This window comes from Pecten maximus, chromosome 12 (assembly GCF_902652985.1).
Source record: "Pecten maximus chromosome 12, xPecMax1.1, whole genome shotgun sequence".
NCBI classification, from domain to species: domain Eukaryota; kingdom Metazoa; phylum Mollusca; class Bivalvia; order Pectinida; family Pectinidae; genus Pecten; species Pecten maximus.
The window spans coordinates 32040490-32067167 of NC_047026.1; the positions used below are offsets into that span (position 1 = coordinate 32040490).

General features: G+C 37.7%; 1 protein-coding gene across 1 annotated transcript; it reads left to right on the forward strand.

Annotated features, from left to right (window-relative positions):
- The first annotated feature begins 2676 nt into the window (after nt 1-2676).
- On the forward strand, nt 2677-26678 carry LOC117338995 (reducing polyketide synthase PKS1-like). The gene is made up of 7 exons (XM_033900360.1): nt 2677-2885; nt 9486-9850; nt 11968-12149; nt 13015-13192; nt 14228-20881; nt 21272-21466; nt 26488-26678. The coding sequence occupies exons 1-7, from the start codon at nt 2677-2679 to the stop codon at nt 26676-26678; spliced, it is 7974 nt and encodes a 2657-aa protein (XP_033756251.1).

Sequence of the window (26678 nt, forward strand, 5' to 3'; positions counted from 1 at the left end):
GGGATGTATTTAGCTGTTTGTAAATTCCAACAAAACTGTTGAAAAAAGGTTGTTTCGTGTGAGCACAATTAACTCATTTTTATTACATATATTGTATAGGAGGATAACCATGCCGTCATGATGACAATTGTCTATAATAGTATTGGTTTGACCGAATGTGACTTTATGTATAAACACTTATTCATTTTTACTTGGAATGAAAATGGCTGTTGTGAATAACGTAAGAAAACATATGTGATATAGAGAAGCATTTAAACCATAAGAAACAGCCAATAGCCATTACGGTTTTAAGGCGCTAAGCTGGTTTGCTTACGGTCAGTTTTTAGCAAAGATTTCGCTATTTTCCTTCGCTTGCCAGGTGGTAGGTTATTCATGGAGGAATCAAGTTTCAAGCGGGTTTTTTTCATTTTTATTTTTATTTCTCTCTCTCTCTCATGATATCAAATGTCTTGTTTCGAACTCATCTTTGATTTCCCGAATGAATAGAAGAATTCGAACCGACATTTGTAACTGATCAGAATGGAACATAGTAAGTTATTAGTTCTTAACGGCCCATCAACACTATAAGATCATTAGAGCCAAAACATGGCCAGTAAAAACCATGAATAAAATGGGCAAACGATGAAACGACGTCAAACAAACGAAAAATGTAAATATATATTGGTACATTCACGATTAGTTTAAAATCTAAAAAGTGGCTACATACCAACAGCTTTCAGTTCAAATAGTTCAAAATTTTGTTTATGTCAACAGACCCGAAAAGAACCTTTAGACTTGCAATGCTGTAAAAACTCTCTCTTCTTAGTTGTATAGCAATGCAGTCCAATAAAAATGTTAAACGAGAAATGGTTCATCGCACGTGATGTACTGAGGCTGGTCCTCACGAACCAACAAGTAGGAACGCCTTATATATGTACTGAGGCTGGTCCTCACGAACCAACATGTAGGAACGCCTTATATATGTACTGAGACTGGTCCTCACGAACCAACAAGTAGGAACGCCTTATATATGTACTGAGACTGGTCCTCACGAACCAACAAGTAGGAACGCCTTATATATGTACTGAGACTGGTCCTCACGAACCAACAAGTAGGAACGCCTTATATATGTACTGAGACTGGTCCTCACGAACCAACAAGTAGGAACGCCTTATATATGTACTGAGACTGGTCCTCACGAACCAACAAGTAGGAACGCCTTATATATGTACTGAGACTGGTCCTCACGAACCAACAAGTAGGAACGCCTTATATATGTACTGAGACTGGTCCTCACGAACCAACAAGTAGGAACGCCTTATATATGTACTGAGACTGGTCCTCACGAACCAACAAGTAGGAACGCCTTATATATGTACTGAGACTGGTCCTCACGAACCAACAAGTAGGAACGCCTTATATATGTACTGAGACTGGTCCTCACGAACCAACAAGTAGGAACGCCTTATATATATATGGCACATCCTAAGACGCGTAAGAACCACCTCGTCTGGGCGATGGAATTTGTTTCATAATAGATTCGACTAGAATACCATTAAAATAATTAACATAACTGTTCTGTGATCCAGTCTATATCATGAAAAAGGTTTTTTGGCTTTAACTGAATATAATCAAATTTGATAAGACAATGCTCGCTATATACAGGGAAAAGAACGGGTGTACTTTTTATCAACATGTCTTTAGTGAGTATCACGGCAATATAGGTAATAAATGTTGGGTAATTCTAGTAGGTTCATTCGGTAGACTGGTAAGGTTACACTTTGTTAGTAATGGGCCAAGGTGAGAGTTTGGCTGAAGGGATAACATATCTTATGTTATATCACCAGTCAAACAACATCAGTAACAATATCATCAAAACAATATTAATCTAACTTTTTGTCAGTATTCAACAGCAGATCCAGGTATCTAGATAAAACCCAAGATTGACCTACATTTATCAACTGTTACCTCTAGCCAGATGTTACGCAGCTGTATTTCCCATATAAATAACATTTCCACTTCCGAATTATCCTTGTCTATCCTTTCGATAACTACCCAACCGACGTCATCCTTCAGCCAACTTCATTAATGGTCAAATTGCTCCGAAACTCCATGCACTTACTAAAAAGCATCGCCTCTTGTACGGGTTTTGGTTTCAATCACCTGGGTTTGAAAAATAAATGAAAAACTACCTAAAACAAGGTCACTTGTAAGTAAGGCATACGTACACTTCACAGCCAGCTTGCGCGCCTCGCGTCAGTCGTGGTTATTTGATATTAAGTGTGAATAACACATGGTATGTCAAATGGGGAAGTAACAATTAATGTCATCCCTTTCTACCTCACTTGTTTATAGGTATATTCAAATTTTCGGAGTAGAATTACTGTGACAGAGTTTCGGCTAAAGCGAATTTTAAAAAATGTCCTTATTACCATACAGGAAGATCATATCTGTGTACATTGTATCACGCTCAAGCACCTCGCCAGAAGATCAACGCCCTATCAACAAACTACTAAGACTTTGTTAGCCAATGGGAGTTGGTGCCTTTAATGACTGAACGTGTATAAAAGGCATGACCAAAAACGCTAAACACAGACTTGACATATATGAATTTTTATAAGTCATCGTATTTGTGACTTTATAAGTCGTCATGATTCGGTATTTAAAAGGATGACGGCGACGTAGCTGCTGCTATCGATGGAGGAAGTCGAGGAGATAGCTATAGTCGGTATTGGCTGTCGATTCCCAGGCGCCAATAACATCAAGGAATTCTGGGATGTTTTGGTGAATGGAGAGAACCATGTAAAGGAGATACCAGGAGACAGATGGAACCTGGACGCTATATATGATCCAGATCCGGACGCTTACGGGAAAACTTACGTCCGGCGAGCAGGACTATTGTCAAAGTAAGTTTTGTTCGAAATCGATAAAAATATTGATATACAGGTATAACAATGTAAGAATGTATCCTTAGCACGAGTAATAAAAAGGAGTTTATTTATTTTTTCTATCTCTAAAAAGCATTTTTACCTTTTTTATATTCCTTTTTTGATTTTCTTCTTTTTTTGACAAATTCATCATTTCCCTTGTAAATTAATGTCACAATAATCAAGAGCATCTAATTTGCTGCGCATGACTAAGATTTCGGTGGAAAACATCGTAATGACATTGTGTAATACGGTGTTTTTGTTAAATATCTTCACAATTTTCTCTCCGCCTATATAAAAATATTATCATTTCATTTCCCGTGCTGAATTCTGAACAATAAATTTTATGCTAGCGTGTGATTAAACTGTTTTTTATTTTGTCCTTCTTTTAAACTGTGTGACATTGTTGAATATGAAAATACAAAAATACAGCTCAATTGCATGCACATAAAATTCCAGTATCATTCAAACGATTTGAATGCATATGATCTGACAGATCATTGACACTGTGGAAGCAAAAAACATCCTCTCTAGCGGTGCGCTACCGAAATTGTATGGATAGTATATTTTTAACATACTTATATATAGTTGATAATACTTATATTTTTACTTACATATTTTGTAATAATCTACCTTGTGTTGGCCATTTTTTCTTTATAATCTCTTTGCTTTCTGTATGTGGAGTATACTTAAAGAGGCCTCGGTCAAATGTTACAGTGGTATTGTTGCGAAGGTCGACCGTTTATGATATACAACAAAGTTTGACATGCCGGCATGGTGAGTGTAGTCTACGATCACGCTATCGCCGGTACGTAAAGACGTCCGATTACACGCTTGACCAGATGTAGATTACACGGTCACGCACGGCCGAACAAAACCTTCGGGGCGGCCTGGCACAAACCTACGATTCAGCTCGTCACCTACTTTCTCAACACTCCTCCCCGTTTTAATAATGGAGTGTGCTCTTAACAACAAATAATATTTGTAGCTGAACCAGAACCAAGGTCAGCCCCAAATTACTGCAGGAGAACCTTTCCGAATAATCTCTTGGACACCAGTAGACTCGCAACTCTGCATCAGATTACCCCTGCGTGCCCACAAAGCTCCCAGGTGGCACATCTGAATAATAAACCACAAACGAGACAAAGAGTACATCACCACATGACAGCCCTGAACGATATCGATCCCAATACAATACCAGTAAATGCGTCTGAATATCATATGCAATCCAAACGATACCTCCACCTCGACACTACAAGGAAGACCTCCGATCCAACAGTGAACAGCCAAGGACACACAGTCCGTTTCAATGGGCACTTCTGACAGGCCGATGCACGACCTACGAAAATAACAGTAAGACGTGTCTTTGCCCTCGGTCCACCAGCCATGCAATAACGACAACAGGGCTACCTTTCATTCCCCAATTGTAGAACCACAATAACCTGAAAGACAGCCACCGCGGACAGGATTACATTAGACTTTAACGTCACAACCAACAAGTTATCCATTGGGTTTCAGACCATCTGACCTAGTCAGAAACCGGACCACCGTGCAAACATCTCCAACAATGAAGACGTGGAGACCATTGCCTACCACCAAACCCAGCCAGTAATCAGTAACCGCATCGAAGGCAATTCGGAAGGCATCCAATAGATAGAACCCGCCTGTACCCACTTTCATATCCATGAACAATGGCCCCATGTCACAAACTCCTACCCAAACGTAGGTCGTCAAGGATTGAATCTTTCTTTAACAGACCACTGCCTATCTGAACTGAGAAAGGGCACCAACTTCACCTTCTGTAGGTAAAAAGAGAGGATCTCCTGCGCTTAACTATCACCATAAGGTTACCACTTTCAGCAATTTTACCTGCCAGCATGTATCCCGTTTGCTGAACCAAGTCAACGCTACCAATCATACTGACACCCGATATGAAGAACAACACGACGTGTTAAAATCGAACGGATATGTCTCATTGTGATAACGAGGAACTGATGCCGACGTTATAGTGTTACCTTGCTGAAATACAATGCCAAAGACAAACAGACGTATGCCCCAATTGGTCACATTATTCGGGCAATGGGGGAACCAGTCCCATTCCCATAAGGTTCAGCGCTAATGCAGGAGCAGCAACTACCATTTTTAAAGACTCTGTATGCCTCGGCCAGGGGACTGACCCCAAAGCCTTCCTCGCTCAACTGAAGACAAAAAGTGAGGCAGTGTCAAAGGGGGACATTTGGCAGAAAGTTGTTTTTTAAAGAACTAAAAAAGTTAAGATTCCAGATTTAATTGCCTCTTACAATCATTTAATGTGGGCAGTAGGAACATGTTACGCCCTACCTGAACAGGAAGCCATTTTGATAATGATTACACAATATATCATCTAAATTACTTCGACAAATATGTTATTATTCTTGTTTTACTGATATAGCAAGTGAGGTAGGGCCAACTTTTCCGTGTACCATATAATTGAAATCATTAAATTTCAATATTTATCAAAATCAATACCTTCGATATAACGATAGGCTCGTACGCACTTCGCCAACACGACTTCATCTCTGTACCAACATCATTAATGGTCAAACTGTGCCGAAACTTCGTACACTTACTAAATACCATGTACTAGTTTCAATCACCTTGCTTTAAAAATGAAATTACTGTTACCATCAATAGATTGTTTTCGACATCCTCAATCTACTGACATTATTAAAGTTATCAAAGTTTCTTTAAACTACATACACGAACCAACATCTCTTTAAATAAACCACATTTCAACCACTTCTGGTAACAATTTAGGTCACTGCTGCTTAAACTAGATTTTTAAAGTCCATACTCAACAGAATTCATTAATTGCTTGATTATCCTTATCAGAAACTTAATAAAGATGATAATAACCATTATCTCTTGTTCGAATTCAGGTTTGACGACCTGGGGTCAAAATCGAGGTGAATGTTTCTATAAATAGATATTTGTGACGTCCTTGCTCTTCTGACTTTATCATTTTTTCTCATAGAAACGGAACTCTATACACCTATTTACAACTATGAATAAATTTGCATTTCAATCTCCTGATGTCACGTGACATAGGGGACAGCCAACGAATTGAAAATAGTCTCCTGTGTATACACGATTGAGTCAGGGATAAAATGTTTGGCAGTCACTTATTTGCATGTATATTGTCATAAATAGTTACAAAATAGATATGTAGCCTGTTGAGTAATAATAATTCATGTAAATTTGGTATAAATGGTAATACATATCGAGTTTTTGTCCAATAGTACAGGTTATGATAATTAATAGGTTAAACATTCAGATTTCTTAGAATTTTTAAATGCGGAACTCACCTAATTTAAAAATGGGTCCCTGGGGAAAAGTTTGAGCTGAGGGAATCAACTTTTTTATAAATGTTATATGACAGCCACACATTTTGTTATAAATTATAATGGCCAAATTGAATTAAAGAATTTTAACGATTTACTCTAAAACACTAACACTAAAAACAATTGGTTGGTTGGTCTATAAATAAATTCCATCGTCCTTGCCCTACCAACTTCGTTAATCACGGGATATATAAAGTTCAACTCTTACAACTGTCATCTCTTGTTCACACATCAATTGTTTTTCTGTGAGATATTGTGATTAAACATCTCTTATTATTGTTTGTTGCCTGTTGTTCAATGTTGACAGGGGATTCGTATCGCTTGAAAGCATTGTTTTATCTCGTAATATTTTCCGTTTTAATAAATTACCCAGTGCGACTAAATATCGTACCAAACTGGGTAAACTGTTCCACTAACTCAATCGCCTCATTATTAAATATATATGCAATTGGATTGTTTTTCCGTCATTTGGTAAATGTTTTCTTCTATGTACCCCTTCAATATATCTAATTGAGTATATAGAAGGTATTGAATAGTTTCCCGTCAAATATAACATATGTTTCACGAGTATGACAGAATATTTCGATATTTTCACGGAAATTTTGCTAAGCACGGGTGAAACATATCGAAATATTTTGTGATACGATTCTGTTAAACGAGAAACCATTGAATTTTCTTTTTGTTGCTTTTTATGTAATTAAAAACATTAAAACATAAATAGTGTCAAAAATTGCGGGAATCAGTAACATAATTCATGACGTCATCTCTTTATGACGTTACTCCACGTCATCATCAGCGCCATTTTGAAAGAATTGAGTAATGCAATTTAAGCGTTTTCTGCTGTTATCGGAGAATGTGTGCATGAATAGCTAACGTCAAGTGAGTTCTTCAAAAACTGGTCAGAATATTTCAAAGATACAGCAAAATAACAAATTTATCTATCTCCGCTTCGATTGGAAAAATCGGCAAGTTTCAACGAGGTGAATACAAAGGTCCGCTCTGACTGGTCAAAAACGGAAAACTTATATTTTCACTGCAAAACTTATATTTTCACTGCAAAATCTTATATTTTCACTGCTCATCGCTGCAGTGAAAATATAAGTTTTATTAGTTTCATAAATCTCTATATTTTACTGGCAAAAATGCAATAAAATGGTTTGCTCTTATTGGTCAAAACGAAAAACTTATATTTTCACTGCAAAACTTCTATATTTCACTGGCAAAATTGCAATAAAAATGAGAAGTAATTTTAAGTAGTGTGTTGTAAAAACGTAGTATGGTGATGCTATGAATGTCATTGTCACCGCTTGATTTTCGCCGGGATAATTATCGGGCTAAAATGTTGATACGCCGACTAATGTTAATTAAGTAGACTTGTCATGGCCATTTCGTTGCTAAGGTGAAATATAATTAGATAATTAGATAGGTCACCTTAATTATCTCGGCATTACAAGAATGCCAAATTAAACCTTGAAAGATGAAATGAATCATTTCGTAAAACAAAATTCGCTAAGACATATGCCGACATGTTGGGATAAATTGTTTCGGATACACTAATTGTCTCGCCCAAGACGAAGTCGTGAAGTGGGACTATGGTGTTACTTTTGTCCTTTTCCGGCGTCGACGTAAATGCTTTGTTCATCTTTGTTGCTGAAAACTCATCCAAACTTTGTATATAGTTAAAGATCACACAGTGGACATCTCAACACAGCCTTCATTTATCGAATATCATCCAGGATTTATGGTCCAGTGACTCTGGAAATTAGGGATGATGGGAATCTTGGAATCTTCTACACCAAACATGGAATATAGGTGCATTGGTCCGACAAAGAGGGACAGGCGGACATATAATTCGTGTAATGATAATCCAAGCATCGAATGCAGACATGCAATTATCGTAATTTGATCTCAATATCGAACAATCGTGATCAAAACATTGACAAAATATACCTTAACATGAAGATCATTGACAAATATAATAATACCAGATAATCCGGAAGAGCTATCGTCTTCTGCTTCATCCACAACAGCCACCATGAAAATCAAGGTCAACTCCAAGGACATATTATGTCTCGAAATAAAACTGGTGGTGTAATGTTTATGTATATATTGAAGCGTGACTTCCATACTCATTGCATATCATACTATTAATAATTTTTAGTGAATGATTCTTTCAATGTATAACATAGTTCACTGTTATATGAAATATTTTTTAAACATCCTATTTCTATTCCATATATCAATATGTAAACAAATGATTTACAAATACCATGACGATAACCTCGATATGCCTCGGTCTGAGATGAACGCCAAACTCAGAGGATGAGGTAGTGTCAATGGAGACATCATGATGAGAAATGCTGTTCTGAAACATAGAGGAGAATTTAGTATCCTCTTTCGATCGTGGCTAAGATACAACCATTACAATAATTACACCTGACATCTATGGACATGTAAATGGGCATTCTAATACAAACATGTCGGTTGTCCGCCTGTCCTGCCGAATGATCAACATTTCTGCACAAAAACAATTCAGATCTTACTCAAACTTCAAAAACTGCGTTTCTATCGGAAATGTCTGCCTGATATTTCTTTTCTTGTCAATAGTTCGAATGTCAATTTATCTGTTACAGATGAATTATAGTGCTTTCCTGCCGAAACGGCTAGGTTAGTAAAGCCATTTTATTTGAAAGGTCATGAGGAAATAAACTCTGAACAATGAACCAATCCGGTACATTTGTATATCAGCATCGTTCAGTTATATCTTGTTCTAACTGAAATACATATAAATTATACAATTACCTTGGGTCAAAATTGAGGGCACTGTCGCTATAAATCGGTTTTTGAAGTTCGTGCTCAACAGACCTCGAGACTCGAATTCTTGTTTGAAGGCTTCAAGTGTAAGTCCTAGACCCAATCTGCGGAAACTGTTTTAGGTATGATATTCCAGCAGCCCTATTACATTTGGGATATGTTACTTCAGCAGACCCACTACATTTGGAACAAATAACCATTATTATCATCATATCAACGCAATATGTGAGTTTCAACAATCCTTTTCCGTCAATACGAGGGTATTTTATATTATTATGAAAAGCGGTAATATTTTTCTCAAATATTACGTACATGCCCTTAGTGTGTGTGGTCAGCTTCAAAAATCGGTATATTTATTTCCTCTAAAACCATTATTTCTTCACAGACATGATGTTTGGGACAATGATTTTTTCGGCATTGCCGAAAAGGAGGCTTCCGAAATGGACCCCCAGCAACGATATGTCCTGGAATGTGTACACATGGCATTGGAAGATGGTGGGATCACCCGTACAGAGCTGGATGGTTCCCCGACGAGTGTGTATATCGGCGCCATGAACAGCGACGCCAAGTCATCAAAAGACGGGGACTATTCACTGATGACAAATTACACCGTGACTGGGGACGCCGCCAGTATCATCACGGCACGCGTGTCGTACAACTACAACCTGCTTGGTCCTTCACTTACTATTGACACCGCTTGTTCGTCGTCACTTGTGGCTATAAATCTGGCAACACAGTCCCTGAGAATCGGTAGGTAGCTATCTGGTGTTACGGGCAAAAGCATATCGGACATTGAGTATTGTACAATCCTTTGAGATTGTCTGTGGTAGACACTTCTGGTGTACGGGTGCATGTCACGCTTTAATTCATTTTAAATTTTGACACGATTTAGATTAATTTTTTTTTAAACACAAAATTGAAAATTATGAAGTTATGTGCTGTAGCAGCTTTTATCCAAGTTTGAACTTTTTTTTTACTTATTTTGAACGGTTTTTTTCGGCCACCTTCTTTGAACAGCGAATCAAATATACGTTTGGCAAACAGTATTTAGATTACTTTCAATTGAAACCAAGACTTTGAAATGAAGTCCGTGGATAACAGGTATGTCCACTGAAATTGAAAACTAAGTGATGATGTCGAAAAGGAAAAAAGGTTCGTCCAGTTGCTTGTTTCAAGTAGAAATTATGTTGTTATTGCCAACTACTCTGCTTCGGAGGTAGAAATCGTCTGTCTCAAATGCGTCGTATCAGCTTGGTAACAACTGCTGGCTGAATATTTCTTTTATTAATTTTTTTCATTAAAGATATGTACAATATCATTTCAAATACTCACAATCTTAATCATGCATATTGTTCTTTTTTTTTAACTTATACACCAGTATCTGTACTCTCACTTTCTTACTATTTATCACACTTATAAAGAGATTACAGATAAAATTAGGGTATTTTAATTCCGTATGTCTAGTAGTCAGTACTACTTATAATGTATGCATTTATTTAGTTTTCAAGTTTCTTTTATTTGTAATTGATACAGTGACTTTTTATAGGAATGTACATATACTTTCTAGATGAGATTGTTTCATATATTATTATGGACATCTATAATGATATAAAGATAAATGATGCTGTTAAATTTGTCTTTTGTTAAATTTCAAAATACATGTAATGCAGACAATGCACTATAACTACATTGTCTTTAAGAAGAGTAATAGGAGTAATTAGAACATAGGAAAAAACGAAAAGAAAAACATTGATGATTTTTTAAAACTTTTATATGGGTGGGGGCACAGCATTGTAAGTTTTTTAAGTTTTGAGTAACAGTGATTCTAAAAAAAAAAATTATGACTGTGTTAAATCCAGAATGGACGTCCTCTGCTCTACATTATCGAGTTATTAAAAAAAATAGATTTAAATATTCAGTAAGAATAAATACTGGACCAAATTTTCACATTACTTTTACCTCAATATCGAAAATGTCAGGCCACTGGTTCCAGGTACGGAGGTCCAGTGTTACAGCATTATGCATGCGTCCATGATTGGACAATGTGGACAATTAAACAATTGTATTCCTCAAAGACGTATATTGAAGTAAGCCGTTACGTGTTCCTCTGTGTATTAAGAACGTATATTTGCATTGTTTAGCTTTTGTTGCAACCATCCTCGTTCTGACATTGAGTGTTTCACATACCTGTTGTATATTCATTATTGTCAATACAGCAAAACATCTTACTATCCGTTTACATGTACAATAGTTTTCCTTGTAACATTTAAAATGCATAGTGCAATGTTTCATTTGATATAAAAAGTAACATTTTAAACAGATAAATAGAGTAATAATGATTAAAATTATTTGAAGATTTGTATGAATCATGGATGAATACAGTAATCTTGAGTCATAGTTTAGATATTATGCAAACAAGTACAAAGAGGTTTCTCGTGTTTTTTTTATCACGTACAACTCGTTTAGAAGTTGACTTGATGTTCTCATTAGTTATGCTGTCGGTAAGCGACAGCCTAAACAGTTGAATGACCTGAACTGTAACAGCTAAATCATAAATAAACATGAGCAAGTGTATACATTTTCATAATAAGTCGGCAGTAATGCTTAGACAAATATTAATAGGCAATATCCGCTTCACTTATTTTGTCCTGTAACTAAACGAATTGTCCATGACTTTATGTTGTTAGACTTAATTTTATCGACGAAATGAACATCCAAACTTAAATCGCCTATTGCAGTAATTCCGAATATGACCGGAATCGAAAAAATTCTAATCATTTAAGATGGGGAAAAAATAAATACAAAAACAAAAAATAAATGCCAATCTTATTTGCTTTGTACAATGACACATGCTTTTTCTTAAACAGGTGAATCGTCGATGGCGATATGTGGCGGTGTCAACAGTATTCTGTACCCAGACATGTTTGTCACTCTGACGAAGGCCCGGATGGCGTCACCTACCGGTCAGTGCCAAGCTTTCTCCGCTAAGGCCGACGGATATGCTCGTGGAGAGGGGTGTGGCATTATCATACTAGAGAGACTGAGTGATGTACGTGGTCTGCAGATATGGTAGCGCGTGCCAATTAAAGTTATATCAGTTGATCTAAATTCGTATGGAACTACGTTATCCATACATTATTATTGAAAACAGCATTAGAAATTCTTTAAAACAGGTTAAACATTTGCATGAAGAATGTCGTTTAAGTCTAACACTATGTAAGCATGTTAACATAAATGTGCTTCATTGCCGATAGTACTTACAACAAAGTACATACAATGACATCAACGTTTTTGATTGAAATAACCAATAAATGAAAAATCCAATGACAGCATTTATGAGCTCATGAGACCGATAAAAAATACATACAAAATACAGAAGCTAAGAAGGATAGACTTTGTTCTGCATACAATGAGCTACATATACTTATTTAACCTAAATTCAAAACTACAAAGAGAATTTTTGTTGCGGTAAAAAAGGATCAAGTTTATGGTAGCCTTTTTTTTTTAGAAATATATACAACATCCTTTTGACGACGATGAAGTATCTTTAAAATAAGTGCCGCTGACCTATTTTGAAACAACGTTTTCGATGATATTTAAAGAAATGTTAAACATACCAATCGGATACTAATAACTTAAATGGATATTCAAATTAGAGTATAGCGTAAGGGAAAAAAAACAGGAAACAAATACCATTGTGAGAGGTACAAAAGTATCGGTCAAGCGAATGGTAATTTACAGTAATCGATTTGTTCATGACAAGTTGGGGCCGCACATACTACCGGTAGTACATAACACAATTCATTTTAATAAGTTACATTATATGGGCAGTACATGCGAGCGAAGCTTGAGTAATACCATGGTTAAAACAAAATAGGCATGATAATAAGTCATCATTGAACATGTCGATACAGGCACTGAGGAACGACAGACATATATGGGCGACTATTCGTACGGGCTGTAACCAAGATGGCCGGACTGCGAAACCAATAACCGCGCCGTCAGAGATCCAACAGAGACAACTTCTCCGGGATATATATCTCAATTTCTACCACATCAGCCCCAGTGATGTACAGTACATAGAGGCACATGGTAAGTATGCGTTGGGTAAGACATTTATCATACAGGTGATCATTTATTCACTTGTTTCTAAATCCAAGTCCAATGTTTTGTGTACGTACCTTTGGACAAGAAATATTTAACTTAACAGTATATGTTTTACTATGGTTAAATGTAATCGATAAACAGACCACCTGGTTTTACTATCATTGTATTTTCCAAATATTTTTATGGGAATCCCTATAAAGTCCACGGATACCGAAGCCATATACGGACGTTTTATAGTGTCAACATACTGACATTTTTTTAAACTGGAAACTTCAACCACTCTCTGTCCGGTCACATTATACTGACAACAGGTAAACAAAAGCGCAGTAAGTTCCCTTTGTATAAGTTTTTCTCGGTCCTAAGCCCATAGCATTTTTCGCATCGACAGACGCTCTACACTGAAACCAAAATCGAATTCGATAGGTGGGACACACGAAAATGTTGCAAAGAGAATAAAGTGAAAGTATTGATCTTAAAAATAAATAAATAAATAAATATTTACATAATATGCAGGATTTGCTACGCTAATGTTTCCATGATAAGACTGTCTGCATTTCATATACCTACCTGGAAACAAAATAGCAGATCCAGACAGAAATACATATGGTTGAACAATCACATATCGTGATACCAAATCAAATTTTCAAAAGTAATGTCGGCCTATTTTCTATTTAACATTTAAGCATTCTCTGTCAAATGTATCTGGAAGGGTGTATATATCCTGCAAGCGTACTCCCATAACAGCATCCGATATATGCAATCATGTTTAAGTAAGGTAACGATTGAATTGTCATCAAGAAACAATATTACTAATGGATAAAGAATATGATGACTGCGAAAAGCTGTTATTTGCATATATGCTGCAGATTAGGTGTATCAAGTAAATACTTGCTTAATAAGTAATAGAAATACATGTAAGTGTAATTAATCCATGTGTTGTGACGATAGTATTCATACTGTCTTGTAATTGAAAGACACAAAAATTTTCCATTATGCATATAGGTATCACTTTCTCTTTAGGTACAGGAACACCCATCGGTGACCCCGTTGAGGTCAACAGTCTCGGGAGCTTCTTTAAAGACTATCCAATATATAATGATGACGTAAAGCAACAAAGATATATTGGGTCTGTCAAAACCAACATTGGTCATCTCGAATCCGGTGCTGGAGCTGCAAGTCTTATCAAGACTCTTTTGATGATGAAGCACGGACAAATAGTACCATCTCTCCATTCATTTCCAAGGAACCCCAAGATAGACTTCGAAAATTATGAACTCGACGTACCTACATCAGTTCACTCATGGCCTGCACTACAAGATGGTTCAAGAGCTGCCTGCATCAACTGTTTCGGATTCGGTGGCACGAACAGCCATGCTTTTGTCAGACAATGGATTGCGGATTCGACCGATTCCTGTCCAAGAAAAAGCAACGACGGCAATTTAACCTGCGTTCCTGTTTCGGCAAAATCACAGATATGTCTGATTAACACGATAAAGCACCTGGTCGCAAGAGTGACCAAAGAAACTTGTAATCTGAAGCAATTAGCATACACTGCTTCGTGTAAACGGGATCACCATCGATATCGAAAACTATTAATCGAGTCCAGTGTTGAAGACCTTATCAAAAGTTGTAACGGTGCTATAGATATGATATCAAACAGTACAATTTCACCGGGCAAGAATTATAGGATCGTGTACGTGTTCTGTGGAGTTGGGACGGCCTGGACGAAAATGGGGATGGAACTTGTGAGAGATTTCGCTGTTTTCGCGGACACATTGAGAAGTATCGATACATATTTGACATCACTAGCGGGATGGTCGATAACTGACAAAATCCGAGACGGTGCGGATATGGAGGATCCCTTCATTAGTCATATTGGAATATTTGCATGTCAACTTGGACTTTCAAATCTGCTGAAGCATTGGGGAATCTATCCCGATGCAATTGTTGGACAATCTGTGGGTGAGGTGGCCGCGGCCTACAGTAGTGGAGTATTGTCATTAAGAGACGCAGTCACGGTTATCTACAACAGGTCTAAATGGCTGGCAGAAACATCGAAAGGGAAAATGGTTGTAGTAAGGAATGTCGACACTACAAAAGTAGCACAGATATGTGAAAAGGTTGGTCATGTCGATATTGCAGTGCATATCAGTCCAGTTGCATGTACTGTTTCTGGTGATGTCGACCATGTGACAACGGTAAAATCCGACATTGTAAAGAATGCTAAACTGGCAAACCATCACACACCGTTCCTTCATGATTTGAAAGTAGAGTGTGCTTACCATAGTCACAAGGTAGATCACGCTGCTAAGCATGTCAAGGAGTGCTTAGATGAGATTGAACCTAAATCACAGAATATACCAATATTTTCCACTGTAACGGGGAAGATAGCAGATGATTTCGGGACTCCGGAGTATTGGCAGCGAAATGTTGCTAAACCAGTGCTGTTCTATCAGGCTCTTCAAGAATCGACAAGCGAAAAACCCACTGTATTCCTAGAAATTGGTCCGCAACCAGTTTTGAAAGCTCACCTGAGGGATATATTTATAGACGAGGATGTCACTGCTATTACATCTATGAAATCAAATTGTGGCTCATTACAAATTTTTACAATGCTTAGCGACTTGTACACACTTGGTATCAATCCTCGCTGGGAAAACATTGTAGAAAAACACCACTTGACAGACATTCCACAGTATCAGTTTGATGGCAAACTCTTGATGGTAGAGTCGGATTTTCGCTTCCTAAGAAAACAGGGCTTGGCTGATGATTCCTCAGGGAGATACCTTATGTTGACACAGAAGGAGACAGTGGGGGCTTTCAAGGTAAATTTTAGTCCAAACGCTACACCATTTGTGTACGAACATATCATAGATGATGCCGTCATTATCCCTGGAGCTGCCTACACTGAAGTAGCATTAGAACTCGGTATGAGTGTGATGGATGTAGCTGCAGAAAGTTTACATATACAGTACGATATCGTCAAAGCAGCACCCTTATCCAAGGGTAAACCTTCATATCTTGATATGACATCTGAAAAAATAGAAACTAATGATGGTTTCACGGATATCGTTTTTACAATCGCCAAGGATGAGATACCCGTTGCTAAGGGAACCGTTACAAACAGGCATTATACACAAAGGTATATCGTTCCTATCGAAGATGTAAGAATAGGAACCGGCAGATATATGGAGGGTAAGGAGATATACAGAGAGTTGGCAAAGCATGGCTACAAATACGGCCCGTCAGTCCAGGTCCTGGAATCTATCACATTTAACAAAGATGAATGCACTGGTTATATAAAACTTACTGAAGACGTGGCACGACAAATAAATCAAACGTCCTTCCATCCTGCTATTCTAGACGCCATGATGCACTCGAGCGCTCTAAGATTTCTTTCTGATCAAAAGACAACCTCATACAAAATCTACCCTATTCGTATTGGTAGAGTTTCTGTATTCAGATCATTTGAGAAAGAAATGATATGTTATACGCGGATCGTACAAGAGGTATGTGATAGGAGCATCACCAACATCATCCTGACTCGATTAGATGGTCTGGTTTTGGCTGAAGTTAAGGAAATCGAGCATCGGATCATGGATGGCAGCATAGGAGCAAACGTCCTAGCTTATGAGGTCACCTGGACTGTAGAAAATATGAAAACAGTTATCAGCGATGTTGAGTCATCACAGAAAGTGACAATTTGTTATGAAGACGGCAGCGTTCACAACATACTGAGGGCTTTATACCCACGGGGAGAATCTTTCCGGTTGCGTGATGTGGCAGACAACCCAGCGCCCATGATATCCGCAACAACTACAAAAGATGTGATCACGATATTGTTTGTTCCAGATTCGAACGTATTCAAGCAAAGCAAAAGTGGCGATGACGTGTTTTACAATGTTTGCCAAAACTGCGAGGCATTTTTCAAAGTTATGAAGAAATTTAAAGACACTGAGAAAAATGTTATAATAGTGACAGAGAACACACAAGACGGTGGCGGAAACACCAATACAAACAGAAGTATATTTGGAGCTGAATTATGGGGGTTCACCAGATCTTTGCGACAAGAGGGAACAAAATGCCGGATGGTCCTGATCGATGTTCAACCTTCCATTGTCGCGGAAGTCGGCACACTATACAAAACCATCAAATTTCTTACGTCTAGCAACAAGTCTTTAACAGAGTGTCTGATCGTTGATGGACACATGCACAGTAACTTCTTACAACGAAGGCTACAAAGTGGTCTACAAAACGAGCACCGAATAATATCTACTGACGAACACCTGGATCTCCAGCTACGATCTACCAACTCGGACAGAATCGAGAATCCATACTTGATACCTGGAGAACGTTTCTGTGAATCAAGAAAAAATGAAATCCTCCTTAAGGTCGATGAAATATGTATTCCCTCGCCAGCCGCATTTTGCGTGACAGAGTTGGATTTGAGTCTTCAAAACTCACTTTGGACAGATTACAAAGATGGATATCCGGTTATAGCTTTAGAATTCCTCGGAACCGTCCTATGCCCTAAACGATCGAAGCGAGTTGTGGCATGTTACCCGACTAGAGTTACTAATAGGATATCCGTACCCGAGCAATGTGTGTGTGACAGAGCAAGCTTGCCAATGTACACACCCGGTCTTATCACCAAATCACTGCTGGTGTGGCATATTATGAAAAGGGTTAAAGAGAAATCTACAGTGTGTATCGTCACAGAATCAGACCCATCTGATGATGAAACGCTTACTCTTCTTTGTGACATGCTCAAGACAGTAAAGCACAGTCATGCCCAAACTGCATCAATTTGCGCACTAAATGATGAGAGTAAATGTAAGGTAGGCGTGTTTGTTTTATTAGAGAAATATCCACGAGCACAAATAGAGTGTATTTTAGAGGCCGGAAACACTATTATTGGCTATGATGATGCCCTGTCATGCGTCGCAACGCAAGTATTTCAGATGACCTCAAAAGGAGTAAAAATAAATATTATTTCAAGAAAAAACATATTTGATAGCATTCATGTCACAAGTACATTTCCTAAAGTAACACGTTGGCTGAAACGGCAATCCAGACGACATGACTTTTGCTACAATGCCCACAGGTCACTGAATCAGCCAACAGTAAAACTTCCAAATGGACAAGGCGGAGAAAAGGTGAACATGAACACAAAGGCAATGGAAGACAAGCTTATTCACAAAAATGGAACATACGTGGTTGTTGGTGGACTGACAGGCCTCGGTTGGGAGATAGTCAAGTGGCTTGGCTACAAAGGTGCTGGAGTTGTAGTATCGTTATCAAGGAAAGGTCGTAATCCACAAATGGAGGTACAGCTTCAGAATTCAATGGACATACACAAGTACAAAATTGTACCAATGAGTTGCGATGTTGCCAATTATGCTGATGTTAAGAAAACCTTTTCTGCCATCAAGACACGATTCCCAAATCATCCAATCAAGGGTATATTCCAGGGGGCAGGAGTGCTGAGAGATACCCGCATTGAGACGATGACAATGGAGAAGTTCAAAGAAGTGTTGCAGCCAAAGGTTTTAGGCACATGGAACCTGCACCTTGTATCAAAGGATTTACTTCTGGATTTCTTTGTAATGCATTCCTCTACCACCTCCGTCTTTGGAAATGCCGGTCAGACAAATTACGGAGCTGCAAATTCCTTCATGGATTCTCTAGCCATGTACAGAAGATCTAATAACCTACCTGGACAGAGCATCAACTGGAGTGCATTGGCGGTGGGTATGGCGAGTGACGAAACTATCAGAAACACATTGGAAGCTCAAGGGTATTATGTCCTTGAAACAAAGCAGATCAAAGAATGCCTTTTGGATGCCTTACTTCGAAACCCCTGCCAAGTTGTGTACGGATTGTTTGACTGGAATGTTATAGGGAAAAATCCTGCCATGATGCGGACTTCTGCGTCTGATAAAGAGGGTGTTGGTGAAGTCAAGAAGTCGACCGGCAAACGACATCTTGTCAACACCGTGCTCAATATTTCCAAGACTATGGAAGAATCCTTTGAGGATCAGAGACAGACTGTCACCCACCTGATGTTCAGCGGCGTATCTAGAGTTTTATCTATAGATGATAAAGAACTAGAAGAAAGTCAGAATCTCCTTAGCCTAGGGATGGAGTCCCAAAAAGCTGTAGAATTAATCCAGGTGGTTAAAGAATCCACAGGTTGTCGACTTCCAGTAGCTTACATCCTGTCTGCTAATCATTCTATTGGAATGCTTATTGATTTTGTTCATTCAAACATCATCGATTACTTCAAGATGGAGGCGAGAGAAACATCAGAACTAAAAGAGGACGTACATGGATCTCCAACATGGATGGAAAAGTTCTACATTGAAATGCATGAAAACAATCCACATGATTCTAGTCTGTGGTACAGCATTGATTTCAAACTAGGAAGCGGCCTTTCAAATATTGATTTATGGCGGACTCTGTTGCGGTGGATAACAATCAGAAATCCAGAACTGCGAACAGTGTATCGACCCACCGAGGACAATTTCAGATTTGGTATGAAGAAGGTTGTTCTGGATCCCGATGATGCGAAGATAGACTTGCGTTACGTAGACTCTTGCGTGATAGCAAGACAAACAGACCAGGATATTTCCAAATATTGCACTTTCGATATTACAACAGATCCTCCATTGCGGGTTTTGTATTGTAATACCGGCAGGAAACATCGTTTGAGGTTTATCATTAGCCACGTCAGTTTCGATTTGCAAAGCTTCTTTGTCCTGGTTCAACAGATGAGATCGCATATCGAATCCTACATTTTTAAGAAGGATGTTAGTCTGACACCAGCAGATATCCCAGATATAGCTGCACTGATGGAACAACGTCTTAATGAAGAGAGATCTTTTCTGGAGAATTTCTGGCGAGATGAGCTTCAAAAGATTCATGATGTACCATCAATAATCAGACCTGGGATTCCCCTACAGATATCAGAAAACACCGATAAATTATCGTTACGGCTCCCAGACGATCTGGTCGAAAGAATTAATACTAACAATTTTGACGTAACCGCAGCTGTTCTACTGTTTAGCTTATACAAGATTCTTCTACGACAGATGACTTGTATTTCTACCATCCCGGTTGTACTGACCATGGACATGCGCCAACACTTTCCGGAATTTATTGATAGGATATTCCTTGGTACTAACTACATACCAGTTATAACAGAGTTCAGTGGTGCCCATGATACACTACGGGAATGCATTTCGGAGTGTTCCAATCAAGTAATGCTCTCCAGTGCGTGCAGTCTGTACCCGTTTGAACTTATCAAGCAAACTGACGGATATAAACAAAACTGTTTCCGGCATTTCTTCAACGTTAGAGATATATCAGAGGAAACCACCAGACGTTCTCAGTACTCCGCGTATTACATGGAAAGGGAAAATTACATCACAGGCTTTCTAAACCAAATTGAGACAGCTTTGAATGTCGTCACTGATCGCAACGCCAGATCTATGGAATTAGTGCTGAGTTACGACACTCAAACTGTAAGTCCAACAACAGCGAAGACCATGCTCGATGATCTCTCATTATTGGCCAGTGCTGCTGTTACGAGTCCGGATATCCGGTTAAACGAGATTCCATTAGAGAGCAGTGTAACAAGTGCAGTAGTAAAAATTGACAAATGTTTGTCAACAGGTAATTATAGTATTTTAACTTTCAATTTGATGCTATTATATTTCATAATCTTCAACCATATGCACAACATCAGTAATAATCACTGTGTAGGGACTGTTGTTTATCATTCTGATAAAGTCTGCACCTCGTGTCTAAACACAAAACAACCTTGTTGGACTCTGACATTACCCTACTCGTGTGAAGTTGTCAGATTCGTGACGAACAAATTCCATTCTATGGTCTCACCTGGTATTTGGTTTTAATGATTTAACGAAAGAAGATTTTGATCTATCCGTTAACCTTTTATAGGACTACAAGTCAAATTCATTACATGCTGTACCCTGTTATCTAAAACATATTTTATATAGAGTTAAAATGATAGATTGGTTATCTTCTTTTTCATATATGCAGTGCCATTTATAAAGGAGACGTCAAAAGGCTGGGAGCATCCAGCAAAGCTGAAAGTGGACATGGCGGACAATATACCGAAAATAGTATGGAATAATCCTGACAGCAAAAGGACTTCGATTCAGAGCAGAATCATGACACTTCAGAACACAATCCCCATCCCATATGTTCTTGATGTAGACATTGGGAAACTTTGTGGTGAGTAAACAAGACTAAAAATAGTTTACTGTTTACAATATGAACTTTTGAAAAAAACTCAGTTGAAAGGTAAATTTTACCAGGTTCAAAGTGAATACTTTTCACTTAAGTTCTCCACTGCTAAATATAGCAACAGATTGAAAAAAGTTTATATAAATTAGAGAAGTCTTTCGATCGAATGTCGAGCAAATAGTCAGTATAGGTAAACATTTTTATGACATAAAGGTGTTAATAATAAAACAAGGTCCATGCATGAAAGAACACTCGAGTATTGCTAAAGCAATACATATCCCCTACTAACCCCCGCCGCTAACTGTAACGGTCTGATATAAATCCCTAAAAGAATGAAGCCGACAATCATTTTTCTAAGAAGATTTCATGAATATACTTATGGGGACCTCGATATTGACAACCCTGAAACTCAAACTTGTCCCAGATATGGTAAATATTTCTTAAGAATGCAAGCTTGTAACGAGAGAAATGTTTCACGATTTCTAACCTTAACATCTTAAAAATCGTAAAAAAAATTGTGGTATAATACAAGCAAACTTGTCTTATAGAAAGGTAAAATGCCTTGTTATAAAACTCGCCTGTTTACAGCAAAATTTATCGTTGAAGGTCATCTGCATAGAGTAAATGCCTCTCTCTAAAGACCATCTGTAAATAGCAAGTTTATCTAAAAGGCCACCTGTATAACAAACCCGTCTCTCTATTAAGACCAACTCTACATAGCAAGTTTATGTAAAAAAAAACTCACCTATGTCTAACAAAAGTTTATCTATGACGGCCACCTGTATGGAGAAACCGTCTATATATAAAGATCACCCGTACATATAACGTCTCTTTATTAATGCCATCGGTAGAACAATCGCCTCTCTATAACGATTACCTGTATATAGCAAGTTTGTTTATGAATGCCATCTGTATAACGCAAAAGTCTCTTTATAAATGTCACCTGTGTATAACAAACGATTATCTTTGACCATCCCTCTATGAAGGCCACCCGAATGTAATAACGTATAAACGTTTCTCTGTAACGACCTCCTGTTTTGCATCCAAATGTTACACAATTTAATGTAAAATTAATATGTAGATAAAGTTAATCTGCCTTTAAAGGCCACTTTTCGAAAATGACCATTATAGATCGTTTTGACGGTACAATGAAAAACAATATAAAAATTATGTCAAATGTGTTTAGGTAGACAAAGGTGAAGGTTTTTACAGTGTCATGAAATCCATGAAACTTAAAGTGTTCCGTTACTATTTACATTTAGCTCAGTATGTAAATTGTATCTAAATGCCTTCAGTTGTTACGGTGATTTACAACTGCTAACAAACCGTATATTATCTGAATAATTAATGTACCAAACACTGCTCTACCATACGTCCTTGTCCTCAAGTAGGGTGCGGGTTGGCAATTTGCATTTGTCTTTGGGCGCATGAATTTCACCTGGTCCCCATTACAGGATATGTATGCGGTGACTAAATTTGAGCACATCAGTGTTCTCTACCTTCTATTCAAATTTCTTCTTTGACGCTGCCTCACATTTGGCCTATAGTTGAGCGTTCGACCCTGCGAGGAAGGATATGGGTCTGTCCACAGGCCGAGATGTACCAGAATCTATAACAAGAGATCCCTTAGGGATTTATTAGTTCTTTGCAAGACTGATAATATCTCTACTTTCCCTTATCATTTGATAAAAAGGAGGACCCAATCGAGATATAAGAAAAACATTCTGCGAACAAGAAACTTAAGCTGTGAAAATCTAACATGGCCACCATTCGGCTATTTTGGTATCCCGATCAAACTCAAATATGCAGGACCAAGCAACAAGGGGAAGCAAACATATGTTTAAGAAAGTTTAAGAAATACCCTTCCAGTATGTATGCGATAACCAGAATTGTTTTCGAACGAAAAGCAATTGGAATAGCCCACAATCATGTGGGCTGAAAATTGTATTTTTGGAAGTGGGACTGGTTCGCCCGTTGTCGGCATAATGTTACCACGTGGGGTGCTTTGTTTGGAATTGGAGTCTATGGAAGTAAGCTTCAGTAAGGCAGCACTATGCAGTATGCATTAGTTCTGTGCTGTCACAAGGAGACGACAAAGTGCAGCCTCCCAAAACACACGTACCTTCACCAGTCAGCAGGGCATCTATTAACCCGAGACTTCAGGTTAATGACGCAACAAAATTAAATTTGACGCTTGATTTTTGCATACCGTGCGTTAAGCTGACTTTAAATTTTGACTCACACTACTGATGTATAAGTCATATACGTTGTCCAATGTACTGACTCATCAAAGGCTATATTAGCTATTGTAAGTGACACTTACTGACCTCTATGGGTTACTTAAAAGAGTCACTCAACTGTGACAAAGTCCGTCTGTCGCCAAATAGGGTCGCAGTTGAAGTCCCTATGATCAACTTACCTTTAGTGAAATTATGTTATCTGCAACATAGACTTTTCAAAAGAAGTTATACAAACCCAAAACTAGCAATATTTGCTAATAAATCAGCATATTTTTATTTTTTAAGAATGTTGGCATATAACTGCAGTCAATTTCTAAAAAATTCGGTACCGTGTTTTTGACAGCGACCATGATTGTTGTGATGAGTATTCTAAAAATTGATCCCGAATCCGGAAATGAACAAATTTTCCAAGATATGTTTTTGTTAAGTGGGAAATAACATATTTAGATAGTTAAATTTGTTGAGAATAAGGATTTGATTTATTATTATTATTACACTGTTTCAGTATAAATAGGGGGGGGGGGGGGGGGGGGGGAGTATGAATAGAATTACAAATGAATTTTCTAATTTATTTCATTAATTGAAAAATAGCAGTAAATATATCAGTAAACAATTGAAAATGATTCATCGTTGATGGTCAAGTTTTTGTGCATTTTATATTTTGCCTCTCAGGACTTTGATTTGACACTCAGGATTTTAGAGCTGAGACTTGAGACTTTAATCCTACTGGATGCCCTGACCACACTCATGCATCACGCACACAGGAGAAGCCGTCCTGTAATTTCATCAATATTCCTTAACTTTAGAAAACTCCTCAACTTAACCTTTCCCATTGGAAAGCATTACGGGATTTCAGTTCCTTAACTAAGATAGAGCCAGTATTGTTTTCCTTTGGAAAGTTTTAGTAAAGCAATTCTTTTTTAGGATAAGGAACATGGATGAAAACGAGGATCGTTACTGGGGCGTTAAAAATAAACATAAATATATCATTGACACGAGAAGAATTATGTTTACATAATGTAAAGCGCTTTCACGGCCTAGCTGCTCCAAAGTACTGAAGTGCAGCTTGAGCAGCTAGGCTGCAAAAGCGCTTTACATTATGTAACCTCAATTACATAGATAATTAGTCATGTAAAAGTAACGACAGTACAGACAAGTAAATTGTCGAATTTACGAGGCAATCTGCCCCTTTATCAAAACACCGGTAAATGACAAACGATCACATATAGACATAGAACATGAAACAGTTACATAAGTTTAGTAGATAAACAAAGAAAAATATTTTAGTCAGTAATAAGGGGATTTGCCACCCATAATTGTCATTGCTACCCGATGCCTGCAACTTGAGTTTTGTCGGACGAAATGAATAAATTGCGAAGATAAACAAAAACATTTGCTACAGACGCATATATAGAACTGTTATTTTCTTTAACCTTTTATTTTTACACCTGTTTTATATATTTATTTCTTCCAGGTGTACATCACCTAAGATGTTTTCTAATTAATTACAATAGGCCTTCTGCGAATTTTTCATCGACCAAGGGGATCATTAACACAAACATAATGATATTTTTCGTTGTTTATCTATTAAACTTGTGTAACTGTTTCATGTTCTATGTCTATGTATGAATGTTTTTATGTACCTGTGTCTTGATAAAGGGGTAGATTGCCTCGAAAACAATCTGTTCCTTTATTAAGACACAAGTAAATTAGACATAGTACATGGAACAGTTACACAAGTTGAGTAGATGTTGGACCATACCGTCGTTATTACTTCCTAGACCCTATATAGATATAGATATATATAGAGAGAATACATGGCCAGTGTCTTAAAATATATGCTGTATTTTGGCGAGGGTAAAGAAAGACAAAAGTAGCGAGCCTTGGCGAGCCACTTTTGTCTTTCTGTCCCGAGCCAAAAATACAGCTTATATTTTAAGACACTGACCATGTATTCTATTTATCCTGCAACAGTCATCAAAAATAATCATTTTGGAGTGAAACGGTATCAATAATAATCCAAATATGTTCGCCTTTTACATTTAAACGTTGTTTCACTTGGAAAGTAGGCTAATCGAATTGAAGCACGTGCTAAGATTCCAAAATACAGCTGTTTTCCGTCACTGCCGAATACAGCAAAAAAAGATATGGTGGGTGTATTCCGACAATGCGGTGGCAGTTGCAGGATAAATATATATATAGGTAACAGACCATCTGATGTCTTACCTACCGCACTCTGATTAATATATATGTATATGTAAACGGTAACGGTAAAGGGGCCATGTTACGTGTGACATCAGATGAATTACTTTATGGTGTCAATCTTTCACTGACACTACGGTGAACTACACGGTGACGTTCAATTTGTATACTGCTATAAGTACAAATAGCAACTTGAGTTATACACGTGGATTAATAAAATCATAAGCTGGGGGTACCTTGATTAGGTAAAATAATAACCGCAAAAAAAAAAATCCTCTCCACATCTCAACAGATGTTAATTTACCTATAACTAAGGCACAGAGTCAGGATTTTATAAAGACAAATTACTGTAGCTGTTGAAAGGACAATAAACAATAGAAACAAAAAAAACAAAAATGCACCAGAGAAGTTTGTGTCATTTCTATTTTCCGCACGTGTACTGATATTCGATTGTATATCTGGACTATTGTATGTATAAATTATATGTCGTAGACGATGCTTATTTGCAAGTTTCGTTCAAATATTAATGTTAATAGCTTTAGTAAGTACTGTGATTAAACTTTACAGATTCCTGGTGTCTATTCATCCAGACAACAAAGAGACGGTACTGCTTCAAGTCGATGGACTACTTCATGGTCCAAGCCTGGCGATCAAGAATCCGGAAACTGCTATCTAGCAACAGAAAGAATGCTCGCCATAACGGAGCAGAAAATCGTGGAAATGTTGGGATCTCCAGGAGTAATGCCATTAACAAATAG

Coding starts and splice junctions, on each gene's coding strand:
- LOC117338995 (XM_033900360.1), top strand. CDS start 2,677: ATGGAGGAAGTCGAGGAGATAGCTATAGTCGGTATTGGCTGTCGATTC. Junction 13,193..14,227: donor ACAGTACATAGAGGCACATG/GTAAGTATGCGT, acceptor CTTTCTCTTTAG/GTACAGGAACACCCATCGGT. Junction 21,467..26,487: donor AGACATTGGGAAACTTTGTG/GTGAGTAAACAA, acceptor TAAACTTTACAG/ATTCCTGGTGTCTATTCATC.